Below are 25,701 nucleotides of genomic sequence, written 5' to 3' on the forward strand. Positions count from 1 at the left end.
AGGTGATTCATAATGCAGCAATAGATAACTGTCATCCTCAGGTACAACAGAGACATGGCTACCTTTAGTGGCTTTGTGCAAATCAGAAAAAAAGTGAGTCATAAAAACATGCCTCAATGGGCAAACACACTTTTGTTCAAATAAAAGATGACCCTTCCTCCAGAATGCAGCCCTGTGCCAGGTGCACAGCATGGATTTAAGCCGACACTCAGCTCCGTCGCTGGGTGCCTTTATGCGTTACATAAGCTGCACACTGTGTGTGTGAACCTCCTGGGAGATTTCTACACAATTCTCTCTTCAGTTAGCAGAGACCAGAAACTTACCTTCAGGACAGGTTTAATTACTCCAGTTAAAGAGAGAGAAAGCACCTAGAGCAGTGCTCCCAGCCTTGATAATTCAGTAGAACACTGACTTTTATTGAAGAAGATAGGCCAAATGTTGCTTATACACAGTCACTGCATTTTTCAGGCAAGCCAATTAGGCAAGCTCCTCCTTGAAAAAAGATGCATAGTTCTCAGAAAAAAGAGGAGCCATCATTCCTCTGAACCACTCAAGAACATTCAGAGAAGAGGCAGACAGAGCTAGATTCTAGAGGAGGTGGCAATGAGGAGCTAGGCCCTCAGGCAGGTGGCGTTGCCCAGTAGAGATGGCACCATGAGCCCAAGGCCTCCCTGGTCCTAGGAGAATACCCTGGACCAGAGGTCTACAAGAAAAGGTTGGGCAATGCCACCAGTCTTCACAGACCAACAGGCCTGAATCAGGCTGGTCCCACGCCTCCTGTTCCGGCTGCATAGTGGATGCCTCCCTCTGGACTGTAGCACACAGGGCCATAGCGCAACTGGGGTTCCTCTTCCTCATACCAGCGCTGTTCACTGAAGTCAGGGAAGAAGGCTGCAATCTCTCTACTGGCTGAAACCACAGAGTCTGTAAGGAGAGGTAAGAAAGAGAAGGGGTTCTTGTAGAGAGCACAGGATGGAGGCAAGAGACAGTCATAATCGGGTTCAGAAACCTGAGCCTCTACTTCTGCCTGCCCCTCAGTCCTGGGGCCACATCTACTGAGAAGGCCACAAAGGGCCACAAACACAACTGGGAAGAAAGCTCACTGGGGGAACCTGGCTCTCAACCCTACCATATGGCCTGCCCACCAACCCCAAACCATGCTCCCTTATTTGTGGCTGACATGGGAGGCAGACTCACCGGAGCCATGGGTTGTGTTGCGGGTGTCAGTGAGGCCAAAACTCCCCCGAATTGAATCTGGGGCCACGTAGCGTGCTCGAAACACTCTGGTGGGTCCCATCAGCGTCCTCCAGAACTGGATGGCATCCTTGTGGGCGAGGATGTAGGCTCGGATTGGCCCACTGTGAACAGAAGGAGCACATGTCAGGAATCTGGCTATCTGGTCTAGGAGGGTACACTGTGAGCAGGGCACAAATAAAAGCACACTGTATATCCTGAGAGTTTCCTTGCCTTTATAGCTGGGTACCAATGCTGCTTCAAATAGAAGGTGATAAAGGGCCACTGCTGATGTACAAGAAAGGCCACAGAGATCAGCAGAGTTGCTAGGTAGCATTCAATACTACTCTTCTACAGCCACTGGTCCAGTAACCACTGGACCAGTGACAGGTGGCCACCAGGTCAGTGTTGGATCAGTCAGAGCCCCAAGTCCATGTTTCTTCAGCCACCTGACACTGATTACCACTTTAAAAAGTGGCAAATGAAATTAACAAATCTATTCAGGGGGCAGGAGAGCTATGTCTCAGTGGATAAAGATGCCAGAACCAAATTTGGAAGTACCTGGCCATGAACTCCACCAGCCGCTGATAGAAAAAACGCCCTGCAAAGAGAGAGTACCTTCATCAAGACACTGGTGCCCAAGAGAACTTTTTGTACGTCTGCCTTCTTACTTGGAATAATAAAAACTGTTTTAGAGAAAAGAACAAGGACCTTGGAATCTGACATTCTTGAGTCAGAATCCAGGCTCTGCCACTTACAACTGTGCAGTTTCAGGTAAGTCATTATCTTCCCTAACTCAGTTCCCTAATCTGTGTACTGAGGATACAACAATACCTACCTCACCAGGGCTGTTGGCAGAATTAAAGGAAATCATGAGCATTAGGCCAATTTCTGACAGTGTAAACATTCACTAATAGTTAACTACTGATATTATCAGGACATAAAACTAAGTTTCTGGTTGGGACTCTGAGGTGGAATCCTCCTAGAAAAAATATTAAAAAAAGATTGATAATCATGAAAAGTCTGTGTATAAACCAAGACTTTAGAAGACTGGCTGCAATTTTACAGTTGGTAGGTCAGAGAGAGCCTGCCATTGTGCATCCAGGTAAAATCTCTCTTGCACGCCTCTTGGCATAGAGATGCCTCCCAATCAGAGGACTGTTGATCCTACCTTCGTGCTCTTGGTAAAACTTCTGGCAATCTTCTTTTCTCCACAGAAGTTCTCTCATTCGTACAATAAGGAACTTGTTGCTCAGAATCTGCTGATGAACAGCCTGGATAAATACCACCCCAAAGATAAAAATCAGTCAAAGGGACCATCTGAGGCTGACCAAAAGAACCATGAAGACCCGCCAGAGTCCAGGACTTGCGGGTCTGTCCTGTTGGTGGGTCAGAAGAGAAAGAAGGTGAGGTGAGGTAAAGACCTTCAGTCACATAGCCAGAGCGTGAGCCTCAGGTGGAGGGGGGCAGGAAGTGCTATCTCTGCCCCTCCATTCCTATAGCCCTTTGAGCTTAAGCCCACAGGACCCACACTAAGACCATCATAAAAGTCTCTTGATAGTGGTTTTGCCTTGAGTTTTTCTCTCTCCAAACCATCACACTCGATAGATTAAAAATACCATAATTTATATGTCCCACTCTGGTTAGAAACTTTTGAGTGGTTCCTATTATTCATGGAATGAAGTACAACCACTTTAGCCCACTGCTCAAGGCTGCAGTTTCCTTGCCCTCCATTTCCCATTCTCTAGTCCCATCAACCCAGCCCGCCTGTGGCACTCAGACCCACCACACACATTCCTGCCTCAGCATCTCCCTTCTATGGAACACCTGCCCTCCTCCTGTGCACAAACTGAAGTCCACCCTTCCTCTGAGGCCTGGCCAAGTCCTAGCACTTGCAGGCCACCACTCCTGGCTGCTCTGGTTTTCCTCTGCACCGCAGTAGGCTTACTGAACAGTGCTGCTCAGCTAGCACTTATCAAACTATTGTAGGCAGAATCCTCAAATGACCCTCACCCAGCCCCACCAAGATTCTGCACCCAGATCTCCAAGACTGTGAATATGATGCAACATGATTATGTTACATTACACAGCAAAAGGGATTTTGCAGGTGTAATTAAGGTTACTGGCAGTTGATTTTGCTTTAATCAAAAGGGAGATTATCCAGAGGGGCCTAATTAATCACATGAGCTCTTTATAAGCAGAGTTTTATCTGGCTGGGGGCTAAAGGAGAGGTCAGAGAGATTTAAAGCATGAGAAGCATTCGACGCACTGTTGCTGTCTTGAAGATGGAGTGGGCTATGGGATAAGGAATGTGAGTGGTCTCTAAAAACTGAGAGCAGTCCTTGCCTGAAGGCCAGCAAGGATATGGGGACCTCAGTCCTATAAGCACAGGAACCTGCTAACAACCTGAATGAGTTGGGAAGTGTCTTCTTCCCCAGACCCTCCAGATAAGGGCCCAATCAGCTGATACCTTGACTTTGGCCTTGTGAGACCCTAAGGAGAGAACCCAGCCAAGCCTACTGGACCTCTAAATTCTAGAATTGTAAGATAATAAATGAGTGTTGTTTTAAGCTGCTAAGTTTGTGGTAATTTGTTACGTAGCAATAGAAAACTAATATATATACATTGTATTAAAGTTTGGTTCTTATTGTTATTGTATAGGATCCTTTCTTATATTTTATATCTGCCCCAATTCTCCAATACATTTTTAGTCTCCTTAGGGTCAGAGTCCAGGGCTCCTAGCTTTGCCTCCACAGCAGCTAGCACAGGACTGTGTTGTCACTCTTCACAAGTGGCTCTATGGAACCTGAAACAGAAGCAATGCCCTGGGCATACAGCAGAGGCTTAGGATTTGTTCTTACCTCCAGAATCAGTGGGTGAGCAACTGCATCAGGCTTGATCAGGGCCAGAGTGAGCTGGAGAGCCTGAGGGCTTCGCAAGATAGAAGTCATCTCACTCCTGCCATCAGAGAGTTGGATTAGGGACCCATCAGTGCTGCACTCCCCACCCTTCCTACTCTGGAGCCATGCAGCCTTGCACGCCAACCGGTGCTCTCACTCCTGACACTCATAAAACTCGACGGTTACCTAGTAAGGCTGTATACATTATTTGTATTTAATTGCCCATTGGGGCTCATGAGATTGAGGCAAGGGGGTGGTAGAGTGGGCACTGAAGTTGCCGTGTAATATACATAATCTTGTTTGTGCGACTATAAGCCTACAAAGGAGTTACCTATTCAGGAGAAATTCAAGTTTAAACACTACCTGTCTCTGCCAACATTCCCTTCCCTTCCTAACTTTCCTTTGTGTTTTACAGAGGATTTACAATTTATATTCCTAAACAGCCTGGCCATAAGGGTACAATAACTGTTTCCACTCATCCTCTATCCCATAGTGCTCTCCCATCAATTCTAGAATTAGAAGACTGAATAGACAAGAACTGGGATGCTGCCAAGATACCAAAAAAAGTCTGCTGGATATATACCATCTCTTATCTAATCTGACAGATAGGACAGGATCTCCCTGCCCAAAAAACACTCAGCTGTCCTCAATGCAAGGCTTGCAGACACTCAACTCCAAGGCCAAGGACTAGTTGTAACCATTTTGTATCTGAAGCAGCTGAAACAGTGCCTGGCACAAAGGTGCTTGGTCAATTTTATTGACTAAATGAACCTATATAGTCTTTTTCTTATTTCATTTTTGTTTTTTGGTTTTTTTTGCTGAGGAAGATTCGCCCTGAAGTAACATCTGTTGCCAATCTTCCTCTTTTTGCTTGAGGAAGAGTCACCCTGAGCTAACATCTGTGCCAATCTTCCTCTATTTTGTATGTGGGTTGCTGCCACAGCATGGCTGACAAGTGGTGTAGGTCTGCACCTGGGATCTGAACCTGCAAACCCGGGCCGCTGAAGCAGAGCATACGAACTTAACCCCTAGGCCACAGGGCCAGCTCCAAACCTATATAGTCTTATTCTATTCATCTTTGTATTTCTAGTGTCTAGCATGGTGTACGAGCTCAATAAATAATTGTGGAAATGATATAAAGAACAGAAAATATTTTATAAACTGGACTAAGAGTATTTGAGGTCTCTTTCAACTGTAAAATTCTATTTACATGTGAGAAATTGATCATCTCTGCAGGACTAAGTACTAGGTCTCAAAAGATTATCTGGTGGAACCCCTAAATTTGCCAACAAATACAGAGAAGGCTTCCCTGAACACACACAGGGATTGAGTCTGGACAACACTCTCATCTCTCTTAGCCCAAAAGTAGCCTAACAATCACATTAAAGGCAGTGCTAGGGTCTGGCCCAAACAAAAAAAAAAACTATGCCAACATCTCATCTACTCATGTCCTTTCTACAGCTTTCAGCTTGATACTCCACTCAAACCACAAAGCTAAGCCCAGTCTAACCAGTACAAGATCAGCCAACCTATTCTCCCTAATATCCCAGGTGGTGAATAATCCAAAAGTGAGCGGAATCTTCACCATATATCTAGGGAGAGACATCCTTGACATCTCCCCTCCCTCACCCTCCATACCACCAAGTTCTGGCAATGTTACCTAACCAATCTCTCTCAAATCCATACAGTTCTCTCCCTCTCAACTGCCACTCCAGTCCAAGACATCCTCCCTGAACTTCTGCAACAGCTTCCTCAATGGTCTCCCAGTTTCTACTCTTGCCACCCTCTACAATCTGTTCTCCACACAGCAGCCAGAGTGAACTAAAAATGCAAATCTAATATCATTCTCCTCCTTAACCCTTTAAAGTGTACCCTGCTTTTATGATAAAACCCCAAATCCTTATCGTGGCCTACTAGGCTTCACATGATCTGATCCCTGTGTACCTCTCTAGACTCATCTGGAACCCCACACTCCTTAACTTTCTTTTGCTCTAGCCTCATGGGCCTTATAGCTCCAGATTTTCTGGCCTGACAGCCTTTGCCTGAGAATTTTTATCAGTCCAGATGTGCTTCCTCTGGTTACCTCCTACTCACCCACTAGGCCTTAGCTCACTTCCCCTGTTATTTCTCATGGCTTCTTGTATGTTTTCTTCAGGTACATCTTCCCCACTAGAAGGTTAGCTCTACGAAAGCTGGGATCTGTTTTGCTCACCATCCTAGCCTTAGTATTCTATGCAGAGTGCCTAGCACGTAGCTAACTGAATGAGTTAATGAACAAACCTGATCCAGCTATTCCAAGGCCAGGCTACTAGGGGCTCTCTAGGAGAGGACGTGGTTCCTTTCCTAATGCCAGCTAAGTTATGGCTGTCTTGGTCTTGGTTTACAACAGATGTTGACAGGTTGAGTAACTTGCTCAACTTAAAGGTCACTCCATCAGAGAATTACAAATTTTAGAAGTTGCCTGGACATTTGCCCCCACACCTAAGGCGCCACTTCCTCTGCTTCCAGGAAGCCGAAGGTCAAGCTTCTAATCCTCCCAGGCCCGGCGGGGACCTGCAGCGTCTCAACTCCGCCTCCACCCCCCCCCACCCCCACACCTGAGGCCCCGCCCTCTAGTCCCCCGGGTTCACACCCTCTGCTCTTGACACCGTCCCCTTCCTCGCTGCCCCTCCGTTTCTCCAGGCCTACAGCCGCGCGACCCTTGCCCCTGTACCGGGGCCTAAGCCCACTCCAGATTCTGGGCTATTCGGAGCCCCAGTCCTGCTAGAGTTCGGGGCCGGATTCACCTGGTCCTCCCGCTGCGCCGCCCAGCCACCAGGCACCGTGATAGCTAGCCTGTGCGGCCCAAGCGGGGTCCTTCAGGCGGTGCGCCGGGCAGCTCTCCTTGGGTCCTTGCCGTGAGGCTGCGGGCCTTGCCGGAAGCGGAATGAGGTGACGTGTGAGTCTTGGAGGGCGAGCACGCAGTCGGATTGGCCAGGGCCGGAGGCCGGCGCAGCTGGCAGAAGGGCCGACCTGGTGGCGTCCCTTGTACCTCTCCGGCGCTTGCCCCGGACTGGACGAGAGGATGAAGCCGTCTCGGGCGGAAACTGCTCCTCCGAGCCCAGCTTGGGCGCCCTCAGGCGGGAGGGAGGGCCAGAGGCAGGACACCTAGAGGACAGGATGGGCGTTTCAGGGTGCCAGCCTGGCAGTGGGCAGCGCCCTCCCTTGGGGCCACCGGAGTGGACCTTGTCTGACTAGGTTCTCTCTTATATGTTTAGTCTAGGGTAGTGCCTGGTTGGTGCCCAGTATTTGTTGGAGGTACGCTGAGGGCGAAGAACTGTGCTCAGCCATTGAAAGTCTTGATTTCTGAGCTATACGTAGTCACGAAGGAGCAGAGCCAATATGGGGTTGGTGAGGGAGGATTCTTGGCTGGATTCCAGGTGTACACTGGGCATGAGGGAAACTAGTCGTAACGGCCTTGAACATGTCGCTAAGGAACTAGGAGTGGGTTACCCTGGAGTCTGTTGAAGCAGTCCAGGGTGAGAAGATGAGAACTGAGGGTTTTTCTGATGTTTAGTCTAGTGTATGGAGAGGGTGATGACAGTGGCTATGGAGAGGGGACAGTGTGGCAGGTTGAATGAGGGTGATAAAATTTTTTCTTGGAATCACTGAACTTGAGAAAAGTGAAAATGATAGCTGTCATCAATATAAATTTTTTTTAAACTGATTTTGGTGCTTGCATATACAGGTGTTGCACTCATGGAATGTTGGAAGGAGGGTCTGTGGTCCTGGCAGCTTGTTTCCACGGGTGTCTTTAAGAAAGTCCATTTGTCACCTGTCTGGTTGGTGAACGCACATGTCCATTTCTGTCTGGACGGGATGAGAGTAAACTCATCATGTGCCACTGACCAGACATCTGATTTAGCATTATTTTCCAAATGCACCATGTCCAGTTTTGTTTTCTACCTTTATCTTCATTAACATACCTTTGGACTATAGGGACTTTGTTGATTTTTAGACCAAGTTTCTGTCTGTCTTGTCTGTTTCTCTGTCTTACACATACCGTAGAAGGCTTTAGTTCTGTATTTTATAATTGTTTTGACCATCCTCAACAACAAGCCTATATAATGAAACTATGGGCAGATGTGATTTTAGGGGAAGACCCAATAAATAACAACCTTTTTCTGAACTTCAGCTCAGAACCAACAGAAATAAAGGAATGGTAGGCAGAATGGAGACCAAATGTCAGCTTAGTTAATACTGATGGAGCGTTGGAGAACATAACTTGGTGTGAGAGCCAAATGTGCCTGCCTTCTAACTCTGTGCTATCCAAGTTCAATGCCAGGTCTCTTATAAGCCTCACTTAAAACAACAACAACAAGAATCTAAATAGTTAACAAGACATCTAAAATTATCACAGCATGGCCCCACACCCACAAAATTTAGAAAGCGGGGCAGTCCCCAACCCCTACCAGATACTAGGCAAAATTTTGTGCTAGAAACCTGTCAAAAGACCCCAATACTCAGTGATATCTGAGGGAAGGTGAATAGGCTGAAAAAGTCTTGATTCAGTTTTACTGGGACTCCAGTAATTCTATACCAGTTATTCAGAGTCTCCAACTTGTGAGTCTAGACTCCATTGGGAGAATCACCATTAAGAGGTTAATTATGACCTATGTTCATTGTATCCTGAGGGGAACTGCCTGTGTCTAGTCTTGTTTCTGGATAGTGGTGTTTACGATGATGCTGCCTTCTTGCAGTGTTAATTTACAGTATGGTAGCCCCAACCAGGTCTTCTTTGAGATGCCTTTCTTTTTCATCCAGCATATTCAGATTTCTTAATACCATTTCCCTTTGGGTCCTGTGTTTCTGGCACCCAAGGGCTGCACTGAGGGTGGGCTCTAATGACACAGCTTCCCCAGCCCCCTGTGAGCAGTCCTCAGTGGCCACTGTCTTCTGCTGTGGAGGTGCTCAGGCCCAGGACACCTGCCTCCTGAAGGGGTTCGGGGGAGAGTCCTTTACCCACACGTTTCAGTTGGAAATCACTCTCGGCCGATTTTTTAGCTGAAGCTGCTCTTCTTGCTTCTAAAGTTTGTTCCCCCAGACACCCAGTGAGAATTGGGACCTGTGCCATGTGTTCCCCAAGATACTGCCCTCAGTTTCTGGATGTGTCAGGTGAGGAGTAGCATTTCTTTGAGATACTTCTCTTTTGGCATTTTTCTCTCTGCTTTTCTCCTGCCCTTTTCCAGAAGGCTCATTGAGTTTCTAACATTTTATTGTTGAAGAGAGGAAGACCCATGGAGCCAGCTCTTTGCTAGGCTACAGGAAGTGGGGAGGAAATGAGCCTGTGGGGCCATGCCCTGGAGATTTGTCTCTCAGTTGTTTTCTAAGATGTCAACTTTCTCTTAAGAAAATCTCTCTCTTCCTTTGTTCTCGTTCTTACACTGCTCCTAATCTGATGGAGCAGGTTTCTAAAGCTCTGCTTTTCTTCCTGGACTTCCTGAGCGTGATTCCTCAAGACAATGTTCCAGGCACAGGCTTTTCCATTACCTTCTTTTTTTTTTTTTTTTGTGAGGAAGATCAGCCCTGAGCTAATATCTGTGCTAATCCTCCTCTTTTTTTGCTGAGGAAGACCAGCTCTGAGCTAACATCTATTGCTAATCCTCCTCCTTTTTTTTTTTTTTCCTTTCCCCCAAAGCCCCAGTAGATAGGTGTATGTCATAGTTGCACATCCTTCTAGTTGCTGTATGTGGGACGCGGCCTCAGCATGGCCAGAGAAGCGGTGTGTCGGTGCGCGCCTGGGATCCGAACCTGGGCCGCCAGTAGGGGAGCGTGCGCACTTAACCGCTAAGCCACCAGGCTGGCCCCTCCATTACCTTCTTAACCTTTGTAGCTGTAGTAATTTCATTGAGTGTATTTTCTACTTCAGTCTAAGAAGATGGCATATTTTATTTGTAATAAGGGCACTGTTTCTTCTTTGTTAGAAATAGAACCCACCACCTTTTTATTTATTTATTTTTATTTATTTATTTTTTTTAATTTTTATTTATTTATTTATTTATTTTTCCCCCCAAAGCCCCAGTAGATAGTTGTATGTCATAGCTGCACATCCTTCTAGTTGCTGTATGTGGGATGCGGCTTCAGCGTGGCCAGAGAAGCGGTGCGTCGGTGCGCGCCCGGGATCGAACCCCGGGCCGCCAGCAGCGGAACGCGCACACTTAACCACTAAGCCACAGGGCCAGCCCTCACCACCTTTTTAACTGTTGAAGCAGCAGTATAAATCTCAGCTGTGAAACCATGGCCAGAGTTACTGGCAAAGAGACCAGCAGGTGGGGAGTAACCCTTAAATCATGTAGAAAAAAATGCATGAGTTCCTCCAGTTTTGTCATTTGGCCTTGAGTCTAGCTCAGAACAGCATAAGGGATGGAATTTGGCACAGCCTTTCCATGCCACCTGCTAGGCTAGGCCTAACAGTGTAAAGTTCAGAGCTTACACACTTGTGTTCCTTAGCATATGTGAACTTAATTTCGGTTTAAGGCCCCTTGCCTGTAGAACTAGCTAAAAAACACAGTAAAGGACCAAGTAATTGTTTTGCCCCTGATATCTAAAAGGTTTATATAGGGAAAGACTTCCCTACAGTCATATCTGTGCCTCAGCAGGGCCTGCTCCCTGAGATCTCTCTGCTTCTTAGGGTCTCCAGATGCCCCACAAGGGAAGGCAGTGGGTCTGTGCTAAGGCCAAGGCCAGTGTTGGTATAGTTAGGCGTCAGACTGTAACCAGCTGTGCTCTAAGGCCCAGACCTTAGCCCTTCCATACTAAAACCATAGTCCGTGCATAGGGACAGTGCCTTTGCTGAACCATGTGACTGGCATTTGGCTAAGGTTCTTATTCATCCCTGCCTGTATATAAAATCAGATTTATAAAAACACTTGCCTGTGAACAAAGTGGCCAACATTCAACATGGCCAACTTGAAAAGTGTTTGAAATGCCTCAAGTATTGGTCCCATCATAGCCTCAACTTACTTGTAATCCCCACGTTCCTCACCGTTTTTTACATTCTCTGCCAAATCATCAGATGCTAACATTCTTTTGAATAAAACTCATCCCTCCCCTTGCCAAAGGGCAGAGCCTTCTCCTGTAAAACTTCCAACACAGAGCAGCAGAACCTGTGGGCACCTGTTTCCCAAAATAAGGGACGGAAGAAGGGGCCGAGCTACACTTGCCTGGCTCTCTGTTCCTGAAGCTTGAGCCAGGAGGGAAGAGGTGCAGCAAAGGCCAGGAGTGTTTAGGGGAAATCCTTCCTTGTGGACCCAGGGAATTAGGCCAAGAAGCGTTTGCTTTCTAATAGAGTTGGAAATAACTCATTTGAGCCTGTGAGTTTGGAATAACGGTAGGACATTCAAGCAGAACTAGCTTGTTGGATAAGGTTAGGTTTGGGAGTTGTCAAAGTGGTGGTAGTCAAAAATATGTCAGTGAAGAACTGACCATGGGAGAGAATGCAGAGAGAAAACAGAGGGCCAAAGACCAATCCTTCCCTTGTCAAAGAATAATTTTAAAACTTTTACTTGTATACAAGGGAAAACAATAATTGATTGATTTAATCTAGCAAAAGCAAAAACAGAATTTATATAAGAGAAAAACTAGAGACAGAAGAAGGAGAAACTGTAGATAGTTTGAAAATTGTGGCTTTTATTTTCTGTGGGTAAGCTCCTGATTAACTGTCAGCCAACAAAGAAGCCACTTAGAGTATTCTGCCCAGGGGCAACTGGATGGATTATTAATAACACAACTTCACTTGGTTATGGATTCTCTAGAAGACCTTAGGAGTTTTAGCTAAGGTGTATGTGTCACACTGTCTCTGGATAAATAATGTCAATCAATATCCTTTGTAAGAACCTTCATCATAGATATACCAGGTTTGTACTATGTCTCTTATCAGAATTTCTGAACTTCTCCCTTTTAAGCATTTTTTAAAAATATTTGGAACCCATTTCGTATCCAGCCTACTCACTGGCCTGTTGAAATCAGGAGACTAGGTCCCAAGGATTAGTTTAGTCAAGTTTAGCTGCTGAAGTGGCTTTCTTTCTCGATTGATTGATTGCTTTACTTCTCCTATAATATAAACCCTAGTATAAAAAATGTGTTAGCAGTTGCACAGACTCCATTTTGGCAGGTCAGTATCTAGTTGAAGACTGTCCTAGCCAATGAATTTATGGTAGTCTATCGAGCCTCCAAGATTTGAGATGCTTTAATTTGCTATTTGAACTGTAGTTGAATTATGACTCACCTAGCTAGGGTAAAATGTTTTTGTAAAACTCGGTGAAATCCGGTGTCTTTGATCCCTTTTGATAAGTAACTGTGTTGGTCTCTCAGTAAGATGAGGTAACTGAAGGTTTTGTTTCAAATACTTGGAAAAGCTAGATAATAAATGTAGCAGTTAGAAATTGGCGGTGAAGGACAAAAAAAATTAACATAAAAGGAAAGAGGAAAGAAAAGGAGGAAGAGACAAATAAAATATAAGGGAGGAAGCTGTCTACAAATAGTATTATCTTCTTGATTGGTAAAGTATTGCAAGGAAACTGTCTACTTCTACAAGTCGTCTGCTTCTGGAGGCCCTTTAGTGAGCCTCAGAGTTGGGTCACCAGTGGGACTACATGTTTAAACTGGGAAGCTTATATCCATGGTTATATATCCAAGAAGTTAAGAATGGTATTTGTAATTAAGATCACCTGAAATAGGCCTTTCCAGTGAAGTTCTGACTGACTGATTGTCCCTAAGTGTCCCCACCTTATCAAAGGAGAGATACCGATGTATCTAGGCATGTTCGTGTCCTCCTTTTTCTAAAAATGGTGCCAGTAGACTTGCTTGACACAGGGTTGCCACAAACCTTCAATTTGTAAAAACCGCAGTATCTGTGAAGCGCAATAAAGCAAAGCACTATGAAATGAGGTATGCCTGTGTGTAAATATATGTTTTTGTGTATATATCTTAATTTCCCCTACTTATGTGTATATATAAGCACTTATAACAATATTGTTTCTAAAAGACAATTAGGATAAGATCTTATTCCATTAGATTTTAAGATACATCCTAATCTTATTTATTAATTCCCTCTTCAGAGGCAGATAAGGAATATCAGTTTATTTGCTCAGATTTTTTGTATTTATAAAGTGGAAAATTTTATCAACTTTTGAACAAGTTAGAGGAGTTCACTGTGACAAGAGCAGAATCTGTGGTAGAAACAAGTGCTGTTATCCATGACAAATGTTGATTACTTACTGCACCGGTAGGTTCTGAGTAGCTTATGGTTATCTTCTGAATTTGGCACACAATGTGTCCTGTCAGCAGGACTTCTGGTCAGATTTGTCTATCGCCAAGATCATGAACAGCACAATGCTTAGATTGCACCACGGGTGTAAGGGACATGCATCATTATATAAAACATGCTAGGAGTTTTTTTTTTATGTTTATAGATTTTATATTTGAAATCTCACCATATAGCTTCAGGATGTAATGTAGCTCTAGAATTAATTCACACTTAGAATATTTAAAATGCAAAGTAGGGAAACTAAAATTGCTTGTTGGCATTGTGCTCAGTTTAATAGGTGAGTCCACTACATAAATAGTACCTCAGATAATCTGGCAAACAAACTTTATTTCCATTTCAGCAACTCCACCAGAGAGAGCCCAGGATAGGAGAATTATGTGAGAGTCAGTGTTTAAATGTCTCGACTTGTTAGGAGAGGTAGTCTGCCATGGGCCCTGAGCATCCCTGCACATTCTGGTTGAGTGTTCCAGACTGCAAGGCTGATCCATTTCTGATACTGACAAGTATCTGTAGCAGGTGGTGTCAGCAACTAAGTAGGTCAAGGTGACCATGGCCTGACTATCAACTACCGCATAACTGCTTGCTCCCCAGGGGAGGGAGCCTGGCTTATTTACTGCTTGCTACAGTGTTTGCTGCTTGCTCAAAAAAGCCGGGCCCTCGACCCTGAGTTCCTCTCTCATGATGGAACCCACTGTGTGTGTAGCTGTTATCTGGTCCTCCACGTTGCCCTGTGGGAATTGGGGCTCAAGGAACCAGAGCAAATAGCCTGACATTCTAGATACTACTTTTGCTGAGAGTAAATTCTCTCTGATTCAGTTTTGTGACTTAGATCAGCATTTATGAAAGTAGTGTAAAATCTCTGACTCTTTATAGTTCTTGACAATAGTTACCCTGAAAGTGCGTAGGGGAATGATTAAAATAGAAGAAATGGCATGAATATTCACAAACTGGATGGATAGTCCCCTAATTCAGAGATATTTACTTTAGAGAACAAAAATCCTGATAGAAGTTTCTATCTAGCTTTGAATCACCATCTCTGCTCACAACTGCTGAAACAAATATTTTCCATTAAAAAAAAAAGTACACTTAAAATACCTTCACACTCACTGTTCAGATGAAGTGTATGTTTTTTCTTTTGCTGTAAACATTATGGACAGAATTTTTCATCCCCTGAACTCAACTCCTGCCGTTAGCCATTTACTTTTCCAAAAACTCAGGCATGATTCTTGGTTCCTTTCTTTGCCTCATTCCCCTCAACAATCCCTTAGCAAACCTGTCAGTTTAACCTTCAACTGTATCCTAAATCTAGTCACTTCTTACCATCTTCTAGCCTGAGCCAGCCTCATCTCTTCATGGACTATCTATTCCTACCCTTCTGTGGTTTATTTTTCATACAACTGTCAGATTGATCTTTTTAATGCATAAAGCACATCACATCACTCCCCTACCTAGAGCAGTGCCATCTTTTCCCTTCTACTAAGAACAAAATCCAGACTCCTCACCATGGCCCTAAAGCACCACGTGACAGCCTTTGCCGGCCTCCGTGCCTTCTTCACAAGCCACTCTTCTCTCACACCCACCATTCTACCACCTTGTTCCCACCTCAAGGCCTCCACAGGAGATGCTCAGTCTGCCTGCAAGCTCTTCTACCCAATATTTGTTTGGTTCACTCCTTAGCATTGTGTCACCTCCTCAGAGAGGCTTGGCCAGATTTCATTGTCTCAAGCAACACCCTCTCCCATCATTTTCTTTCCCATTACCCTTCTCTACTTTTCTTCTGAATATTTGCACCTATCTTTTGTTGCTTTAGCCCACCCTTTCTTCTGTCCTTACTAAAGAAGAGAGCAAAATCTGGCTAGCAACCCTCCAGCTCCATCACTTGCCTCCTTCCTGATGGGTGTATGAAGTCTGTATGTGTGGATATGTGCGTGTGTTTGTGTGTGTGACTAGAAATCTATTGAACACAATTAGTGAAGAGTGCTTTGGAGGAGAAAAGGTGTTTCCCCCTGAGCCAAGTGAAGGGGACCCCAAGAGCCCAACTTGCAGATATGAGGAAGTGCCTACAGGAGAGGGAGATGGGCACATCCCTCCCCTATTGATCCCTTGAATCTCAGGACCTAGTGTTGCCATGGTCAAAAGGAGCATGCAGTGAGAGAGTTGGCATGAAATCTTGGCATGCAACCCCTGGAGTCTGGGGCTTATGTGACCATAGAACCTGATGCCTTCTATCTGCTTGAAGAATCTGCCCACAGCAAGGACAAAGGGAGTTACCCTCACCCTGCCTTCCTAACCCTAACAAATCCCAACCCTAGTCCCTAACCACTTACCCTAAATCCTATTTCCTGACCCCTAACCCCATCACTGATGGTCATCTACCTCTTTTGACTTGTAACCTAATCCTAGCTCTTCTGACTCTGACCTTGGCTCATTCTTTTCTGAAGTTGACATTGTAACTCTGACCCTTGATCTTTAAATTCAAGTCCTAAACCTTAGGCCCCTTGCCCCTGCCCTAACATCTAACCCCATCTCAGTTTCTAACCACCACCCAAATATCTGATGCTTGGCTTCGACCCTTTTGACCCCTGACCACCACTCTAACCTTAATTTCTCTGATACTAATTTCCAACCCTAACCCAATCCGTAGTCCCTAAACTTAGAACCCTTTTAACCTAGACCTGGTTTCTAGATCCTGAGCCACTGACATTTATCCTCTAACCTACGAATCTCACCCTAGTCTATAAATTCTAACCTCTGATCCTGGAACCCCAGACCTCAATCATGACTTCACAGATGATAAGCCAGTACTTCACCTTACCCTGAGCCACAGACAAGAGTTGCAGCAACTCAAACTGCATAGGTCAAATGACACAATGAATGAATGCCAGCAAATTAATCCACCAAGCACAAAACATGAGACAGTAGGACCCCTGGAAAGTCAGAAAACTACCCTAAATACAGGATATGATGGATAACAGCAAGCCTGAACAAACCTCCTCCAAGTCTCAGAAGATGAGCAATGAAAGTTCCAGTCATTGTGACCATACCTCTATGTCCCACCATAGCAGTCTCGGTTAGCAAGTCATCTCAGCCCCATGATGGAAGAGAACAGTCCTTAGTAAACTGCAAGGCTCTCAGACGTAAGAGATGGGTGGCTCAGAAAAGCCTCTGCCCTAGGACACAGCAAGAAAAACCTCAGCAACATAGCCACTATGACCCAGGAGACAGGAGCCACAGTCAGCATCACCATCCCCCAATCTCCCTGGCACAATCATCAGGACTCCAGGAGAAACCTCAGCAAACCAGCTAACAACCCAGCTGAACACAAGACAGGAAACCTATGTGAAGCCAGCTCTTTCCCCAAATTCCAGACCCTGATGTAGATGGGATCCCAGAAGCCTGCAGCATTCCAACATGAAACAAACTTCAAGAAGCAGGCGCAAGTAGGTTGAAAGTAAAAGGATGAAAAAAGATGCACCATGAAAACAGTAACCAAAAGAAACCTGGAGTGGCTAAACAAAATAAAATTTAAGACAAAAAATTGTTACTAGAAGCAAAGAAGGATATTTTAAAATGACCAAAGAGTCAATTCATCAGAAGTGAATTGGACACAAATCAATCATAACAAGGGAAACAAAACATCCCAAAGCAAGTTACAAAAGAAGGAATCAATTGTCACCTACTGCTTTTTTGGATTGAGTTATAATTCTCTTGGATGGGGCCTCTGGATGAGTCATGTCAGGCGGAGGAAGTAAAGACTGTGATCTAATTCTGTGATCTTCTGCCTAGTTGTTCTATCCATTATTGAAAATGGGATATTGAAATCTCCCAACTATTATTGTAGAATTGTCTATTTCTCTCTATAATTCTGTCAGTTTTGCTTCATGTATCTTAGGGCTCTATTTCTAGTTGTATAAATGTTTATACTTATATGTCTTCTGATGAATTGACTCTTTGGTCATTCTAAAATATCCTTCTTTGTCTCTAGTAACAATTTTTGTCTTAAATTTTATTTTGTTTGATATTAGTATAGCCACTCCAGGTTTCTTTTGGTTACTGTTTGCATGGTGCATCTTTTTTCATCCTTTTACTTTCAACCTATTTGTCTTAGAATCCAAAAAGTGTCTCTTGTAGACAGCATATAATTGGGTCATGTTCTTATCCATTCTGCAATCTCTGCTTTTGATTATAGTGTTTAATCCATTTATAGAATTATGGTTAAAGTAGGAGTCTCCTCTGCCATTTTGCTGTTTGTTGTCTATCTCATGTCATTTTTGTTCCTCTATTTTTCCATTGTTGCCTTCTCTTCTGTGTTAGGTATTTTTGAGTTTACTATTTTAATTCCCTTGTCATTTCTTCTACTATATGTTTGGGTTATTTTCTTAGTGGTTGCCCTGGGGATTACAATTAACATCTTAACCTCTAACAATCTAGTACATGTTAATACCAACTTAATTTCAATACTGTACAAAACTTTGTTTCTATATAGCTTCATCCATCTCCTCCTTTGTGGTGTTATCATCATACAAATTTCATCTTTACACACCATGTGCCCATCAATATAGATTTATAATTATTGCTTTATGCAGTTGTCTTTTTAAGTCAGATAGGTGAAAAAAAGATTTAAAAACAAAAAATACGTTTATACTGTCTTTTATGTTTACCTATGTAGTTTCCTTTACCAGTTCTCTTTATTTCTTCATGTGGATTCAAGTGTCCTTTTGTTTCAGCCTGAAGGACTCACTTTAGTATTTCTTGTAGGGTGACAAATTCTCTCAGTTTTGTTTATCTGGGAATTTCTTAATTTCTCTCTCATTTTTGAAGGATGATTTTGATGGATATAGAGTTACTAGTTGAGAGTTTTTTTCTTTCAGCATTTTAAATATGTCATCCCACTGCCTTCTGGTCTCCATGCTTTCTGATCAGAAATCAGCTGTTAATCTTACTGAAGATCACTTATATTTCATGATTCACTTATCTCCTGCTGCTTTCAAGATTCTCTTTTTGTCTTTTGCTCTCACTTATGATGTGTATAGCTATGAATCTCTTTGAGTTTGTTCTACTTGGAGGTTACTGAGCTTCTCAGAGTTGTAGATTAATGTTTTTCATCAAATTTGGGAAGTTTTCAGCCATTATTTATTCAAATATTCTTTCCATCCCAAATCTTTCCTTTCCTTCTTGGACTACCATTATCTTTGTGTTGGTATGCTTTATTATGTCCCACAGGTTTCTGAGGCTCTGTTCCTTTTTCTTCATTATTTTCTTTTCTATTTCTCAGACTGGATAATATCAATTGACTTATCTACAAGTTCACTGATTCTTCTGGCTGCTCAGCTCTAATATTCAGCCCCTCTAGTGAGTTTGTTTTTTCACTTATTGTGCTTTTCACCTCTGGAAGTTCTATTTGGCTCTTCTTCTTCTTCTTCTTCTTCTTCTTCTTCCTCTTCCTCTTCCTCTTCCTCTTCCTCTTCCTCTTCTTCTTCTTCTTCAAGATTAGCCCTGAGCTAACACCTGTTGTCAATTCTCCTCTTTTCTGCTGAGGAAGATTGGCCCTGGGCTAACATGCGTGCCCATCTTCCTCTACTTTATATGGGACGCCACCACAGCATGGCTTGATAAGTGGCGCATAGGTCCGTGCCCAAGATCTGAACCTGCGAACCCCGGGCTGCCGAAGCAGAGTGCACAAACCCAACCACTTATGCTGTTGGGCTGGCCCCTCTTCTTATTTTTTTAAAATATAATTTTATCTCTTTATTGATGTTCTCTATTTGTTCACATGTCATTCTCATGCTTTCCTTTGGTTATTTGGACATAGTTTGCTTTATCATAGTTTGCTATATTTAAAGTCTTTGTCTACTAAGTTCACATCTGGGCTTGCTCAGCAACAATTTCTATTGAACAATTTTTTTTCTGTATGGGCCCATACTTTGTTTCTTTGCATGTCTCATGACTTTTTATTGAAACCGTACATGTAAAATAATATAATGTGGCAACTCTGGAAATCAGATCTCTTCTTTCTCCATAATTTGTGGCTGTTTATGCTGTGTGCTGTTTGTGCCGTGTTTATTGTTGCTGCTGTATCTTTGTTTAGTGACTTTAATGAATGCTATAAAGTCCATAATCTTTTTTGTGTGTAACCACCGAAGATTCTTCCATTAGTTTAGTGGTCATCTAATAATTGGATGTAACATTCCATAGATACTTGGAACCAGTAAATATACCAGCCTTTGCTGAGGGACTCTGTGTGTTTTTGGCCATGCCTTCAATGGTCAGGCAGGCAGTTTACAACTCTGCCATAGATTTAATTTCTTGTTATGCAGAGCCTCAAGGTCAGCCCAGGTGAGTGCTTAGGGTCTTCTAGAGTCTCTTGGGCATGCACCTGCTTGTGTCTGTGGCCTTCTAGAGTCCCAGGAATATGCCAGAGATTTTCAAAGCTCCCTTGGAAATCCTATTCTTGGCTTTTTATTTTATGTTTTTTAGTTAGCTTCTCATTTGCCCCAACTATTACCATTACCTAAGGCTGTTGCAAGATTTATAAATGAGGTTGATCGTTTTTTTGACAAACGCCCCAGGGAGAAAAAACTGTTCTCAGTGAGGGAGATTTCAGTGAGGCCAAAAGAGACAAGCCTGCAAATAAGAGTTTCTAGGAAACTGCCACACAGGTCAAATAATGGTAATTCTCTGGAAATGATGCTTTGGAGAAGCTCAAAAATGGTTCTTCCTCCTTTAATGGCTACTAGGGTTCTGATTCTCACCATGATTGTAGGGCTGTTCATTTTTAAGGCAGAGTGATTGGGGGCAATGGGAATAGGGCAAGTTAAAAACAACACAAAGCTTACTCTTCTTACGAATATTCTTCCATTTTTCTTGAATAAATGCTCCTTGCATTTTTGCAAGACTTTGGTTAATTTTCAGAATTATGAAAAAGTTAATTTTGACAGTTTTTGCCAGTGTTCTCATTGCTTTTATGGAGGAGTGGATTTTTGGAGGTCCTTCATCTGCCGTTCCTGCTGATGTCATTTTGATTGGGTTTAAAGTACGTTCCATCTTCCCCTGGAAATTGTAGTTTGAGGGAGGGGCTCCAGAACAGAAAAATTAATTATTTAAGAATAAGTGAGAGCCTATTGTATGTTGGGTTCCTGTTCACATTGAGTGTACATTCTAATGGTGAAATGAAGATAGATAACGAACAATTAATAGACATGAATTTACAATTTTATGAATGATTTGAAGAATATAAAATGAAGAGATGAGATCTAGAGTGCTTCAGGAAGGAGCTACTTTGGATGCAGTGGTCCAGGAAGACCTGTTTGAGGAGGGGATCCCAGCTGAATGATTCAAGAAGAACCTCTCTTAAAAGGCCTTCTCCTGGGCCGGCCCCATGGCTTGGTGGTTGGGTGCGTGCACTCCGCTGCTGGCGGCCCAGGTTCAGATCCCGGGCACGCACTGACGCACCGCTTCTCTGGCCATGCTGAGGCCGCGTCCCACATGCAGCAACTAGAAGGATGTGCAACTATGACATACAACTATCTACTGGGGCTTTGGGGAAAGAGAAATGAATAAATAAAATTATAAAAAAAAAAAGCCTTCTTCTACAATCAACATAATAAAAAGACAACCTATGGAATTATTTGCAGATATGATTTGCAAACCATATCTCTGATAAAAGGTTAATATCCAAAATCTATAAAGAACTCATACAACTCAATAGTAAAAAAACCAAATAATCCAATTTAAAAATGGACAAAGGACCTGAATAGACATTTTTCCAAAGAAGATATACAAATGGTCCACAGGTACATGAAAAAGTGTTCAACATCACTAATCATAAGGGAAATGCAAATCAAAACCACAGTGAGATATCACCTCACGCCTGTTAGAATGGTTATCATCAAAAAGACAAGAGATCGGGCCCACCCGGTGGTGCAAGTGGTTTAGTGCGTGCGCTCCGCTACGGCAGCCTGGGGTTCGCCGATTCAGATCCCGGACGTGCACTGACGCACCGCTTGTCAAGCCATGCTGTGGTGGCATCCCATATAAAGTGGAGGAAGATGGGCATGGATGTTAGCCCAGGGCCAATCTTCCTCAGCAAAAAGAGGAGGATTGGCAGATGTTAGCTCAGGGCCGATCTTCCTCAAAAAAATAAATAAATAAAAGCACCAACTTAAAAAAAAAAAGACAAGAGATAACAAATGCTGGAAAGGATGTGGAGAAAAGGGAACTCTTGTGCACTGTTGGTGGGAATGTAAATTGGTACAGCCACTAAGGAATTCTACTTCTGGGAATATATCCAAAGGAAACAAAAACACTATGTCAAAGAGATATCTGCACCCCCATGTTCATAGCAGTATTATTTACGATAGCCAAGACATGGAAACAACCTAAGTATACATCGATGGGTGAATGGATAAAGAAGTTGTGGTATATACAGGCAGTGGAATATTGTTAGGCCATAAAAAAGAAGGAAATCCTGCCATTTGTGACAACATGGCTGGACCTTGAGAGCATTATGCCAAATGAAATGTCAGACCAAGAAAGACAAATAATGTATGGTCTCACTTATATGTGAGATCTAAAAAACAAACAAACAAAAAAACCAGCCCAACTCATAGAAAAAGAGATCAGGTTTGTGGTTACCAGTGGTGGGGCAGAGGGGAGAGTTGAATGAAGATAGTCAAAAGGTACAAAGTTCCAGTTATAAGATAAGTACTAGGGATGCAATGATGACTATAGTTAACACTGCTGTGTGGTATATCTGAAAGTTAAGAGGATAGATCCTAAGAGTTCTCATCACAAGGAAAATAACTTTTCTTTTTCTTTTGGTATCTATATGAGACGATGGATGCTAACTAAACTTATTGTGGTAATTATTTCTCAGTATATGTAAGTTAAATCATTATGCTGTACACCTTAAAATTATACAGTGTTGTATGTTAATTATATCTCAATAAAACTAGAAGAAAAAGGCATTCCCCAACACTGTGTCTGAACATCGTGTTGATGTTTGGATATGTCCAATTAATTGGACAACTTTAATCAAAAGATTTGATAAACAGGATGCTTCTGAAGTTGCAGGTAATGTTGGAACAAGTTACAATCCAGTGACTTGGGATCAGTGGAGGTTTCTACTTTGCCCATTAGTTTCATCTCCTTTTTTCCCCTTAAACAATTTCACTATCATATCCAATCTCTGTCCACCTATTTTATTTCCACAGATATTTTCAGGTCTCCATATCTGAGAGAAAGACATACTCACACTGAATGAACAGTGCCATCAAATCTAGAAAAATTTCTCTTTAAAATTGTAGGATCTCTGTGTTGCATGGGACCTCAAGAAGATAATTGAGTCATATGATTCCTAATTCTGGTTTTGTGTCAGAGTCCCTGAGTTTGGGAGACTTTTTATTATTAATGCATGTTGCCTGGGGTTCATTTCAGAACTTCTGAAAGAATCTCATTCTATTCTATTCATTCTTTTTATGCTGTTTCCTAAGAAGTGAGTAGAAATTGGAGCAAATGACTATAACTTTTATCATTGATTGTGTTGAGTAAACATCCTTCATCCAAAGTGATGTCATTAGTCTGCAGCTTATAATCTGGGGAAAGTGAAAAAAGCATTAAAGCTGTTAAGAAAGAAACACATTTGTTAACACATGCATGTGTTTCTTCGTTCTTTCTCAGTTTAATGTTTGCATGTGTATATATGTGTTTCCCTAGGACCATAACCAAATGTTTTATGTAAGAATCTATGCAATTTATTCTTTTTTTTGTGAGGAAGATCGGCCCTGCGCTAACATCCATGCTAATCCTCCTCTTTTTGCTGAGGAAGACCGGCTCCGAGCTAACATCTATTGCCAATCCTCCCCCTTTTTTTTCCCCAAAGCCCCAGTAGATAGTTGTATGTCATAGTTGTACATCCTTCTAGTTGCTGTTTGTGGGACGCGGCCTCAGCATGGCGGGAGAAGCGGTGCGTCGGTGCGCGCCTGGGATCCGAACCCGAGCCACCAGTAGCGGAGCGCGCGCACTTAACCGCTAAGCCACGGGGCTGGCCCCAATTTATTCTAATAGAATCCTTACCATAGAGTTGTCTGAAACTCTCTAAGCCTCAGTTTCCTTGTCTATAAAATGAGTTGTACTTCTTAAGTTTGTTGTGAAACTGAAATAAGTTAGTGCTTGTAAAGTATTTAGAAACCTTACTGTGGCCAGGCATTACTCCAAGTATTGTGCTCAGTGAGTTTTCTTTGAGGGAAATTCTGAATCTCTTTTATGATATGGTTGAAATGTTCTCAAACTAGATCCTGATGTATCGAAAGCCGTGTCACTCACATGACATATTCAACTCAATAATGACCAAAGCCCTCAAGTTGTAAATATTGCTGCTCTTGAGGCACCTATTCCCTAGTTTAGACTTCTGTGGTCATTTGCTCACAATCTGTATAAGATCAGAGGGAGCCCACAGCACAAGTCATGTAGTTTTGGGATGAGAACATAGAATAACTGATATTTTTAAAAGATTATTATTAATCAAGAGAAATATTTGCCAGCCAGATTTTCTGCTGTGAATCATTTACTAAAGAAGCAAATCAATGAGTTTGATCCTAACTGTTGGTTTCCTCCAGCACCAGTATTCTCCTCTAAAGGGGATATACCTGAAAAAGCAACCATGTGTTTCAGTTGATTTTCTGGGATTTGAAAAGTTCTGTAAGTCTTCATGGTAAATTCAGGAGTTTTCCTGCAAGAGAAATATCTGCTTACAGAAATCAAATTTGGGAAAATTAAGAGAAAAACTACCACATTGGTAACTACACCCATAATCCATCAGAAGGAATGCTAAACAATTATTCTATGAATTAAGCAGACTAAAGACGTTCTAATTTTATTGAAGAAGAAAAAAAGTGGACATGGGCAGAGGAGATCTAAGGATGTGGATGCCTATGTGAGTCTTAGGAGAGCGATGGGGCATAAAAGGTGGAGGGTAGAGGCAGTGGAGTTGACATAAAGCAAAGTCTGGTCAGAGGCAAATGGGGTGCTATAGGAGGCATAGAAAGTGGTGTTAAAGAACAGTGTCTAGGGGCCGGCTGGGTGGTGCAGCAGTTAAGTTCGTGTGCTCCACTTCTGCGGCCCGGGGTTCACCAGTTCAGATCCTGGGCACAGACCTACTCACCGCTCATCAAGCCATGCTGAGGTGGCGTCGCACATAGAAGACCTATAAGGACCTACAATTAGGATATACAACTATGTACTGGGGGTATGGGGAGAAAAAAGAAAACAAAAGAGGAAGTTTGGCAACAGATGTTAGCACAGGGCCACTCTTCCTCAAAAAAAAAGAACAGTGTCTGGAGGCTGACTCACCAGGTTCAAGACAGCCCTGCCAGTTCCTAGCTCTGTGGCCTTGGGCAAGTCACACCCCTCTCTGGACATCTGCATCTTTGAATATGAGATGTAGCTAATAGCAACACCTTCCTCATGATGGGGGCTGTGAGGAACACAGGAGAGGAGGTATAAGCAAAGCATGTAACAGCAAAAGACACATGGTTGGCAATCAATCAGTGGTAATTGTTAGTCCTCCTGTTATAGATATTGTTATTTTCCTTGTGATCTTGTCAAAATCAGTTTCTATTCTGCTTTGGTAAAGGGCTGTGGGGAGGGGCCACTATTCATTCATTCACTCATTCATTCATTTATTCATTCATTCCTTTTCTCTTCACACCATAGCCAACCTTTTTTTTTTTTTTTTTTGTGAGGAAGATCAGCCCTGAGCTAACATCCATGCTAATCCTCCTCTTTTTGCTGAGGAAGACCGGCTCTGAGCTAACATCTATTGCCAATCCTCCTCCTTTTTTCTTCCCCAAAGCCCCAGTAGATAGGTGTATGTCATAGTTGCCCATCCTTCTAGTTGCTGTATGTGGGACGCGGCCTCACCATGGCCGGACAAGTGGTGCATCAGTGCGTGCCTGGGATCCGAACCCGGGCCGCCAGAAGCAGAGCGTGTGCACTTAACCACTAAGCCATGGGGCCGGCCCCCATAGCCAACCATTTTAATTTCATTGTGTGTCTTTTTAATTTTTTTTTCTTTGCTCACTTTTTTTTTTTTTGAGGAAGATTGGCCCTGCGCTAACATCTGTTGCCAGTCTTCCTCTTTTTCTTTTCTCTCCCCAAAGCCCCAGTACATAGTTGTATATCATAGTCATAGAGTTGTAGCTCTTCTATGTGGAACGCCACCTCAGCATGGCTTGATGAGTGGTGAGTAGGTCCATGCCCGGG

General features: G+C 43.1%; 1 protein-coding gene across 2 annotated transcripts; it reads right to left on the bottom strand.

The window, feature by feature from the left end:
• Window positions 1–395: 395 nt before the first annotated feature.
• On the bottom strand, window positions 396–7,112 carry NME6 (NME/NM23 nucleoside diphosphate kinase 6). 2 transcript variants are annotated; one of them, XM_058557505.1, is made up of 6 exons: window positions 6,920–7,112; window positions 4,095–4,191; window positions 2,405–2,507; window positions 1,795–1,834; window positions 1,198–1,358; window positions 396–924 (listed from the first exon to the last, which is right to left on the bottom strand). In XM_058557505.1, exons 2-6 carry the CDS (start codon window positions 4,182–4,184, stop codon window positions 758–760), a joined length of 561 nt encoding a protein of 186 aa, XP_058413488.1. In that variant the 5' UTR covers window positions 4,185–4,191; window positions 6,920–7,112; the 3' UTR covers window positions 396–757. The 2 variants fall into 2 exon arrangements, with proteins under 2 accessions (XP_058413488.1, XP_058413483.1); XM_058557500.1 differs by having other exon boundaries at window positions 6,766–7,112.
• Window positions 7,113–25,701: the final 18,589 nt, after the last annotated feature.

The sequence above is a fragment of the Diceros bicornis genome, chromosome 2 (genome assembly GCF_020826845.1).
Source record: "Diceros bicornis minor isolate mBicDic1 chromosome 2, mDicBic1.mat.cur, whole genome shotgun sequence".
Classification (NCBI taxonomy): Eukaryota; Metazoa; Chordata; class Mammalia; order Perissodactyla; family Rhinocerotidae; genus Diceros; species Diceros bicornis.